At 38.2% G+C, this 10760-nt stretch overlaps 2 protein-coding genes across 3 annotated transcripts; both read left to right on the top strand.

The window, feature by feature from the left end:
* Positions 1–394: 394 nt before the first annotated feature.
* On the top strand, positions 395–3384 carry LOC135074448 (actin-5C). 2 transcript variants are annotated; one of them, XM_063968742.1, is made up of 3 exons: positions 395–498; positions 1802–2162; positions 2291–3384. In XM_063968742.1, the coding sequence occupies exons 2-3, from the start codon at positions 1813–1815 to the stop codon at positions 3069–3071; spliced, it is 1131 nt and encodes a 376-aa protein (XP_063824812.1). In that variant the 5' UTR covers positions 395–498; positions 1802–1812; the 3' UTR covers positions 3072–3384. The 2 variants fall into 2 exon arrangements, with proteins under 2 accessions (XP_063824812.1, XP_063824811.1); XM_063968741.1 differs by lacking the exon at positions 395–498 and adding an exon at positions 1125–1234.
* A 5494-nt stretch (positions 3385–8878) lies between these two features.
* On the top strand, positions 8879–10739 carry LOC135074434 (uncharacterized). Its single transcript, XM_063968728.1, has 5 exons — positions 8879–8992; positions 9194–9391; positions 9546–9713; positions 9901–10099; positions 10195–10739. Exons 2-5 carry the CDS (start codon positions 9194–9196, stop codon positions 10662–10664), a joined length of 1035 nt encoding a protein of 344 aa, XP_063824798.1. The 5' UTR covers positions 8879–8992; the 3' UTR covers positions 10665–10739.
* The last annotated feature ends 21 nt before the right edge of the window (positions 10740–10760 follow it).

A 10760-nucleotide genomic window follows, 5' to 3' on the forward strand; every position in this document is an offset into this window, starting at 1 on the left:
GAAATCATTTCGTTCGTACTAAACACAAACACTACAGACAAAATACTAGAGCGTCTTGCGGTTGTGTGCGCCACGTCTGTACGACGACCGTTGGGCCCGTCCACCAATCAGAAGCCCGGGTTATGCCGATTACCTTATATGGCAAAGCCATCACTTGCCGCAAGTGGGGAGGTCGGGCGAGTCCAAATTGGAGCGAAAAATAATAGCATTCCAATTTCGAATAGCAAACAAATGCTTGACAAGTGTCAATCAAGAATGTCAGTGGTCATGTTTGGTATGTCGTTTTGATGAATTTCGAGGCGTAGTTTCTTGATATTTTGAAATAATTTTGCACTGGTAGGGGTCCGTTGGGCGAGTCTATTTTGTCGTGGCGCCGGCGTAGTGAAGCAAAGCGACCTCCACTCGAGCGAACGAGCGCGAGGCGACAGAAAGATACCGGCCGGCGTTTCTCTCGGAACGTGGTTCGCGTTGTTATTGTGTGTCGCTGCTAATTAACTGGTAAGTGCATAATTATTTCCTAGTTAATCTATTTTAACTGGTAATTGATCGAAATAAATAATTTTCCTCTTGTTAAAGTGATAACTCTATCACAAACGCATCCCAATAAGACCTGTCAAATTTAATTACGTGAACAAGTTTGATGAAAAATGTGGGTAGATCATAATTATGAATTTCGCAAGCGTGTGAACTGAGCAAATTAACCGTAACCATTTGTGTGTATAAAAGTGTCATTTCACCAAGTGTCCAAGAACATTAACGATGGGTCCGGTCAGTGCATTGATCTGCATTTGGGATGATGTGAAAATCTAAACTTTAGTTAGTGTGTACCTATCTGTTAGTTAGTTGCGCATCTTTAAATAAATCCCTATCCCGAGCAGACTCCTTCTGTCTGGTCGCCGGGTGTTCAATGTGTGGTGCGGCGAGAATCTCGCCGTTATCAAGCCGCGGCGCGCGGTATCAGCGCCGGGGGGTGCGTAGGCTGCGGGGGGTACGCGCAGGCTCCCTGTAGCGGAATACCATATATGGCCACGAATCCCCAACTTGTGTCTGATTGGTCGACAGCCGCCGCTGCGGGGAAGGGGCGCCCCGATAATCAGCCTCATTTATATACTCCGCTTGCCTCGCTCGCCGACATTCCACGAAGTGAACTCGAGTTGAGGTGTTGTGCAGCGCTACCGAGGCTGTGCAATAGCAGATTATTTATTTATTTATAATAGGAATATTTAAATTAAAAGTAAGTTGATAACTGGATTCCATCGTGCAATTCTGTAGCGTGATAAGATTGTGATAGTGCTGTGCGGAATTAGTGCAATAATTTGTGTGTGCGCGGTCAGTGACATTTTATCGGGTCGCACGACTCCGGGAGTCGGGAATCGCCGGTTGCGGTAGGGCGTGGCCGTGAATTAGTTTCAACCCTCAATTCTAATTAACTCAATTTGTTTCCAAATTACAAACAGTTCTTTCAAATTTCAAATAAGATTCGAATTGGAAAGTAAATTTTTGAATGAGAAATTAGTTGCATCGAATCTCGGTCAGTAAGAGCAGACTCGGTGAAATGTTGTTTCGCCGGTGGTGCCATACTCCACGTCCACGCATTGCCGCTTCGCGCTAAGCAAGCCTTATTTGGTGTCCAGGCGACTGTCGCCCACTTCAGCACTTGTGACATGGCTATTCGCGTAGGCATTCTACCTACGACCACTTTTAATAATTACTCAAACAACCCCATTAGGAAATTTGTCCTCTTTGATATTTTATAATTGATACTACGATGTTAACTTACAATCTTTGTTTTTCTTTACAGACTAATTCACAATGTGTGACGAAGAAGTTGCTGCGTTGGTCGTAGACAATGGCTCCGGTATGTGCAAGGCCGGTTTCGCGGGTGACGACGCGCCCCGCGCCGTGTTCCCATCGATCGTGGGCCGCCCGCGCCACCAGGGTGTGATGGTTGGCATGGGACAGAAGGACTCGTACGTCGGTGACGAGGCCCAGAGCAAGAGAGGTATCCTCACCCTGAAATACCCCATCGAACACGGAATCGTCACGAACTGGGATGACATGGAGAAGATCTGGCACCACACCTTCTACAATGAACTCCGTGTCGCCCCCGAGGAACACCCAGTCCTTCTCACAGAGGCACCCCTCAACCCTAAGGCTAACAGGTGTGTACTTATCCTTTCTCTCATTCAGTTTCCACAAATTAAGTCAGTTTGATTAAGTAGATTCATTTAGAATCAAGATTGAAGATACCTTATCAATCGACTAACTCTTTTGTTTTTTTCTATTTCAGAGAGAAGATGACACAGATCATGTTCGAGACCTTCAACACACCCGCCATGTACGTGGCCATCCAGGCTGTGCTGTCCCTGTACGCGTCCGGTCGTACCACCGGTATCGTGCTGGACTCCGGCGACGGCGTGTCCCACACAGTGCCCATCTACGAGGGCTACGCCCTGCCCCACGCCATCCTCCGTCTGGACTTGGCCGGCCGTGACCTCACAGACTACCTGATGAAGATCCTCACCGAGCGTGGTTACTCGTTCACCACCACCGCTGAGCGAGAAATCGTACGTGACATCAAGGAGAAGCTCTGCTACGTCGCCCTCGACTTCGAACAGGAGATGGCCACCGCTGCCTCCAGCAGCTCGCTCGAGAAGTCCTACGAACTCCCCGACGGTCAGGTCATCACCATCGGCAACGAGCGATTCCGTTGCCCAGAGGCTCTCTTCCAGCCCTCGTTCCTGGGTATGGAAGCTTGCGGCATCCACGAAACGACGTACAACTCCATCATGAAGTGCGACGTCGACATCCGTAAGGACCTGTACGCCAACACAGTACTGTCCGGCGGTACCACCATGTACCCCGGCATCGCCGACCGCATGCAGAAGGAAATTACTGCATTAGCGCCATCCACGATGAAGATCAAGATCATCGCCCCGCCCGAGAGGAAGTACTCCGTATGGATCGGTGGATCGATCCTCGCGTCCCTCTCGACCTTCCAACAGATGTGGATCTCGAAACAGGAATACGATGAGTCCGGCCCGTCTATCGTGCACAGGAAGTGCTTCTAAGCGCGCTGGCTCACTCCGCAGCTGCGGCCCGGCCGGGCCCGCGGCCGGCTGCACACTCAGGCTTGTAATCTCAGTTAATTTAATTGTACGTAAGATATTATTGTAATTAAATCGTAATAGTGACGGCAGGACGGAGCGCGGCGCCGCGGGCGCGCCTCGACCGCCGGCCTCGGTACTGCACTCGCCAAAGGATCTTTTTGTAATCTCATGAATGATGATTGTATGTGCTGAAACGGATAAGACTACTTTCTTACTAGGTCATTTATAAATTATAAAAAATATGAAAATACAAAAAAAAAATCCGAAAAATTAATCTGTTTTTCCTTTGATCCACTGCCCCATTTCACACACGACTGACGAGTAACACCAAAAAATAACACGATAGGTCACATGTAAACATGCATACAACACTTGTATTTATCAACACAAAATTAAAAATAACTTACACAAGAACTTAAGATTTCTAAATCTAGGTACACACTGAAGGCTGTAAATAATTAAACCTATAATGCCTATCATCATACACCATAAACATCAAAGGGTGTACACACAAAACTACCAGAACTATCTTGAAACATAAATGAGATCCTGCAATGGACGTAATTATAGTTGGGACTCGAGAACGACATCATCAAAATTGGTTCAGCCATGTCTGTTGAATTTGAAAAAGAAAGATGCTTTGAATAATTAACTATGTAGGTTAGTGTTCCCGAGGCCTATAGGCTTTTAGGCTTTTTTTTAAGGCTAGCCTATGAATTAGGGGCTACAGCGGGAAAAAAGCCTAAAAAGTCTTTTAGGCCTTTAGGCTAGGCCTTTTTCATAGCCTTTTATTTGTCCACCCGATTACTATAGGCTTTTAGCCTTTTTGTAGGCTAGGCGCATATTTAAAAGGCTTGAAAGGCTAAAAAGCCTATAAAGGTTTTTAGTCCTTTAGGCTAGGTCTATTTTATTTATTTTTAACCGACTTCAAAAAAGGAAGAGGTTATATTCGACTGTATGTATTTTTTTTCTATGTAACGTCACCGATTACTCCGTCAATTTTGTGAACCAATTTTCAAAATTATTTTTTTGTTCGATAGGGTACACTTCTGAGGTGGTCCCATTGTTACCAAGTCAGGATCTGATGATGGGATCCTAGGGAAATCGAGGGCAACCCTCAAATTTTATAGGAACGTATTTATCGTTTTTCAAACTTTTTAAGTTATTCAAGTATTCGCTCCTGGAATTAATCATGATCTCATAATTATTGATGAGCTGATGATAGAAGGTAAAACTACTTAATGCTTAGGAGTTGGAGGATAATTATTTAAATATTATAGGCACAAATAGACCAATAGTTGTATTCTTTCATGTTTTTAAGGTGGGCTGACGGTTTAAGGTCTTTTTAGGTTGCCGATATGGTAACCTGTATTTTGTAGGGAATATTATTTTACACTAGACATGAAGGATATGGTCTCAATGTACTGCCTACCTTCGGTGGTAACATCAAGGTAATAATTAGTTAACTAAAAAGCAAGAAATAAGTTAAATTTTAATAAAAAAAATATATCAAAAAAGAAATTATATATTTTGCATAACGTTTTTATTTAATTAGAAAATAAATGCAATACAAAAATACTTTGTTTCATTCATACGAAGCCATAGCCTGAATAATGGCTATAGCCTTATAATAAGCCTACTACTCGAAAAAGACTTTAGTCAGAAATAAAGCCTAAAAGGCTATTTTAGGCCTACAGGTTTTTTTAAAACCTATAGGCTTTTTATAATGAGTAGCCTTTTAACCCTTATTCAAATGCGAGCTGGTATGCATTTTTTTTACAAAGTTGAAGTGGATTTTGGGTAATTGTGGGTCACTTATTTCATATTTTTGATCAAAATTTATTAAAAAATAGGGGAAGGGGTAGTTTTTTCGGTGGTAAATAATTTACCATTATCCATTCATGACTACAAATTATTCAATGTTGGTGGTAAAATAGTTACCATTGTCCGTTTTGGTTTATTTTTGGTTCTTGACTAGTGACTTCCTCCTGGTTCTACCTATATTTTATTAAATATTTTGGGAATGAAATAATATTGTTTTTATAAAAATAATATTTATTAATATTGGTCATTATGCTTACAATTATTATGCTTACCTTGAGTCTGAAACTAACAATAAATTCACTAATTACGTAATGTCAAAACGTTACGTAAACAGTTATCAAAATAACTTAAAATTTCTCCAAATATTTATTTAGTTTTATTTGTGCACATACAAAAAACAACAGTTATTTTTATATATCATCAAACTTTTTTCAAGACGGGATCGGACAGTGGTAAACTATTTACCACTTCTTTAAATGTCTAAACTATATGAATAAATCAATTGCAGACGCTGCCTATAAGTGGGACTATACAATAAATGTTATAGTTTAGGATTTTGAATCGAAAAAACACATCAGAATTTTCGTTGAACAAAGTTTCAAAAATACCAAAAACGCGCGCTAAAAACTTGAAATTTTTCACACCAAAACCGTTTGGTTGACTTTGACATTACCTGACAGTGACAAATGACGTTGAAAAGTTGTAAGATGGCATAGATAAGTAAAAAAATTTATTTAAAAATATAAATAAGTGACCACGATATCTTTAAGTATTACCATATCGAAAATTAGGATCCTTTTTTAAAAGTAAACGAAGTGGTAATATATCTATAGCCTGACCAGGAACATAAAAACCCTGGCATAGAGGCGCTTCAATTGCATTTGATAGTGCAACACTGAGTACAGTCGTACCTGTGTTAAATTAATAGGCTAACTTTATGTATCAGGATTCAGGATTACGGGCTAATTTGATATTTTCATGAATTAACGAAAAAATATTATTATAGGTAACCTGGTTTAAATAAATTAAATGAAAACATCAATCGAGATAGTAGGATTTATTTTATTATTCATCAATAATCAAATTCAGAACTTGAATATTCAACTGCAATGTTTGCTCATGAACGCTTCAAACTCGGTACTTCTTTCCCAATTCCATAAAATTCAACACTTAGAAAGTGACAAAAAATTTTAAAATAGGTAGTTGAAACAAACCACAACTAATTTTCATAGTGGACTGTACTATGCGATAAACATGTCAGTCAATTTGACAACCTTTGTCGGAAACATTATTCAATGAAAATATTGTCCGAACCCTTAGTATTTCTCTTCGACAAATACTTTAACACATTGTAAACCATTTTTCTTTCACGACTATAAAAAGATTTTAGCAATTTAATTCACAAAATCAATTGCGCACATTTAAAATAAAGTTTGTTTACACTTTGACAGCAATAGACTGACATGCAAGGTGACATGACAATGAAGTTTTCAGTTACTGTTGCCATTAAAAGAAATTAGTACCATTAGTTTTCCGCAACATGGCGAGGGTTTTTATGTTCCTGGTCAGGCTATACCTTTATTTGAATAAGGGTTAAAAGCCTAGTAGTCTATCATGGCCAAAAAAAGAACTAAATAGGCTTAATTTTAGGCCTAAAAGCCTATAGGCCCCGGGAACACTAATGTAGGTACCATGATTGTAAAGGCGCAAGAGGTCAGATAAAAAATAAAATCAAAATAGGCGGTCTTATCGCTAGGGAGCGATATAAGCCTTGATCATGGGACAACAGGCAGGGAGTGCACAGGGGGTTTAGTAACAACTGTAACGGGGAGTGCTAGCTCTCAAAAAGGTGTTTTAGGTGTGCTGCCAACTAGCGGTTTATTGGACTTCTGTTTCTGGGTAAGATAGGATACTGGGTACTGGGCTAAGTTGGAAAAGTTGAACTCATTGAGAAAGTTCCAATCATGCGAACAGAGCACAGTATGTTTCCTGACATAGTGTACGGTGCTTGAAAAGGTGCGTTTTTGTATACTCATTGTAGGTACGCTGTTTTGGATGAAATGTTAAAAGAATGTGCAGGTGGTGCAGGTCACATTAATTAATTTGACGACTAGCGCCATCTAGTGCAAAATGCCTAAGAGTGAGAACATTAATCAATAACGCACTAATGTATCTTTGTATAGCCTGACCAGGAACATAAAAACCCTCGCCATGTTGCGGAAAACTAATGGTACTAATTTCTTTTAATGGCAACAGTAACTGAAAACTTCATTGACATGTCACCTTGCATGTCAGTCTATTGTTGTCAAAGTGTAAACAAACTTTATTTTAAATGTTTGCAATTGATTTTGTGAATTAAATTGCTAAAATATTTTTATAGTCGTGAAAGAAAAGTGGTTCACAATGTGTTAATGTATTTGTCGAAGAGAAATACTAACGGTTCGGACAATATTTTCATTGAATAATGTTTCCGACAAAGGTTGTCAAATTGACTGACATGTTTATCGTATAGTACAGTCCACTATGAAAATTAGCTGTAGTCTGTTTCAACTACCTATTTTAAAGTTTTTTTTTACTTTCTAAGTTTTGAATTTTATGGAATTGGGAAAGAAGTACCGAGTTTGAAGCGTTCATGAGCAGACATTGCAGTTGAATATTCAAGTTCTGAATTTGATTATTGATGAATAATAAAATAAATACTACTAGCTCGATTGATGGTTTCATTTAATTTATTTAAACCAGGTTACCTTTAATAATATTTTTTTGGTAATTTATGAAAATATCAAATTAGCCCGTAATCCTTAATCCTGATACATAAAGGACATCATCCATTTTGGTCCAAAATCAAAAGTGCCGGCCAAAAAATAAAAGTGCTGTATTCTGATAGAATACGTCCGCCTTAGCATTTATTACTATGGCACCAAAGCTGTAGCACCACTGTGCATCGTAGTATTTGAGTTCTAAAAATATATGAAACGACTGACTTTGATCTCAAATACTACGACGTACAGTGGTGCTACAGCTTTGGTGTCATAGTAACAAATGCTAAGGCGGACGTATTCTGTCAGAATACAGCACAATTTTTTTTTAATGGCCGACGTTTTTGATTTCGAACAAAAAATGTATGAATAGTCGATGAATTTTAAATCTCAAATACTCGACGCACAGTGGTGCTACAGCTTTGGTGCCATAGTAACAAATGCTAAGGCGGACGTATTCTGTCAGAAGACAGCACTTTTTTTTATTGGCCGACACTTTTGATTTTGAACAAAAAATGTATGAATCGTCGATGAATTTTAGATCTCAAATACTCGACGCATAGTGGTGCTACAGCTTTGGTGCCATAGTAACAAATGCTAAGGCGGACGTATTCTGTCAGAATACAGCACTTTTTTTTTATTGGCCGACACTTTTGATTTTGAACAAAAAATGTATGAATAGTCGATGACTTTTAGATCTCAAATACTCGACGCACAGTGGAGCTACGGCTTTGGTGCCATAGTAACAAATGCTAAGGCAGACGTATTCTGTCAGAATACAGCACTTTTTTTTGTTGGCCGGCACTTTTGATTTTGGACCAAAAATATATGAAACGTGGATGATGTCCTTTAGCCTATTAATTTAACACATGTACGACTGTACTCAGTGTTGCACTATCAAATGCAATTGAGGCGCCTCTATGCCAGGGTTTTTATGTTCCTGGTCAGGCTATAAAAACGTAATCGTATAGGTAGGTATTTATTAAATCAAATATTTTTTCTTATAATGTTTGATAAACAATATCAAGTTTTTTTCTGATTTTAAACACGTGACAAAAGGCAAATAGTGTGCATTACAAAAGTAATGCCACTTCTTTTTTTTTGCTTTAAACCGTCCAAATTAAAAGTCGTTGTATATGCGTCCCTTTGGAAGTCCGAAGCACTAAAATGGGGATGCCTATATCACTTTCGGTTTTAGCCGTATAATTTTAGTGACAGATCTGACAGCAAGCCAAGCATTTGCAACTCGATTCAGTTGTAGTAAATGGTGTATTTGGGTGTATTAGTTATCAACTAAAAGTAAGACGATTGAACATTCTGTTATTGTTATACAAAATTATGCCTTATTACTCTAGCTGTTTTGTCGCCATCTAGAGTATCCTAATTTTCGATACGCCACCCTATCAATTAAATAATTAACATCTACTGTTCATCTACTTTGATGTCAACCTTGTTAAATTATCATGATAACTTTTACATTAATACCAACTTTGATTATAGATGGCCCCGCATAGAAAAGTATCTTTGTATCAAATGGAAATACTGGCGAAGTTCGCTGAAACAAATAAACATGTTGCGTTGGGTCGCGCTACTTTTTCAACACCACTGTGCCAACAGGATGCAAGATTAGCTTGGGAAACAGTATCTAAAAAGCTTAACGCAGCTGGGACGAAGAAAACGCCTGAACAGTGGCGTAGGGTGAGATATTTTTGAAGCAGTTTACATTCGCTACATGAAAACTTCAATTTCAAGTCAAACAGCTTTCGCTATGCTTTTACTTTAGTTTACACATAAAACAACTAATTAATAAATTGCTCAGAAACTATTATAAATTCTGTTAATGTTTTTCCAGTACTGGGTAGAATATAAAGCCAAGCTCAAAACTAAGGCAGCAGACCAAAGACGAGGAACCCCTTTAAGCAGGAGATTATTGCCTTTAACTGATTTAGAGCAGCGATTCCTAGAAATAATTGGTTATGTGTCTACTGAAACTGAAGAACGCGATGCAGACTTTACAAAAGTAAGTTTATTGAAAAACCATTTTATAAGAAATTATACCATAAGTTAACATATTTTTATTAAGCAGCGGTGTTATAATTTAGAAAAAAATATTGTTAATATTTTATTTAGATAAATATAAGTATAAAATATTCAATTTGTTAAGAGAATATTGGTAACGTTGAGATAATGTAAGAAATAACTTTCAGACGCAAACAAATACTGCTGGAGCTTCGAGAGTTAAATCCCAGCGTCCTTCACTAGAGGTGGAATGGCTGGACTATGAAACTGGATCTGACGAGGAATTGGTGGAGGATGAGGAGGATAGATCTCAGTCGGAAGAGCCTCAGGAGTCTGGACCTGATGAGATACACCTGATTTCAGATGAAGAAGATGAAATGGCAACAGGTTAATAATATATCCTTCGTTAAGAAATTCTAAAATTTAAGTTCGGATGATTTGAATATGGTAATTAAAATTAATTATTAACTTTAATATTTCAGGTCCTTTTAAAGAAAGATGGAAGAACTTATTAAAAAATGACACCGACGATAGCTCTTGTACAAACCGAAAATTGAGTAAGAGGATCAAAATGGAAGATTTTGAGTCGGATCAAAGTTATAAGCGCTCCAGAAGAATATCAGAGACAGATCTTATACAAAATAATAGTGTTAATACTTCGACTGAACATGATAATAAAAAACCACATTTCCACAAGAAAAATAAGTCTGATGTTCAAGACCCAGATTTATTATTTTTTCATAGTATACTGCCAGAAATGAAGGAGATGACTCCTGAACAAAAACGACAGTTTAAGATGGGAGTCTGGTCTTTAGCAAATCAAATTTTAGAGGGAAATACGTTGAACTTCCCTTTTGGACATAATTCTGAATTCAGTCAGGATCATCAAAATACAAGCAAATATCAAAGTTCTACGACGAAAGTCACAACTAAAGATGAAATTGATTATTGAATAATGACGAAAATAATCATGGTAGTAGTTTATAATAGGTAATATAAAATAAAACTATTTATAATCTTTAGTAAACATTTTATTTATCATTATATT

Source organism: Ostrinia nubilalis, chromosome 9 (genome assembly GCF_963855985.1).
Source record: "Ostrinia nubilalis chromosome 9, ilOstNubi1.1, whole genome shotgun sequence".
NCBI classification, from domain to species: Eukaryota; Metazoa; Arthropoda; class Insecta; order Lepidoptera; family Crambidae; genus Ostrinia; species Ostrinia nubilalis.

Excerpts from the sequence above, each read along its gene's own strand:
- LOC135074448 (XM_063968742.1), top strand. The coding sequence starts at position 1,813 with ATGTGTGACGAAGAAGTTGCTGCGTTGGTCGTAGACAATGGCTCCGGT. Across the intron at positions 2,163-2,290 it reads CTCAACCCTAAGGCTAACAG|AGAGAAGATGACACAGATCA; the intron begins GTGTGTACTTAT and ends TTTCTATTTCAG.
- LOC135074434 (XM_063968728.1), top strand. The coding sequence starts at position 9,194 with ATGGCCCCGCATAGAAAAGTATCTTTGTATCAAATGGAAATACTGGCG. Across the intron at positions 9,714-9,900 it reads GCGATGCAGACTTTACAAAA|ACGCAAACAAATACTGCTGG; the intron begins GTAAGTTTATTG and ends AATAACTTTCAG. Across the intron at positions 10,100-10,194 it reads AGAAGATGAAATGGCAACAG|GTCCTTTTAAAGAAAGATGG; the intron begins GTTAATAATATA and ends TTAATATTTCAG.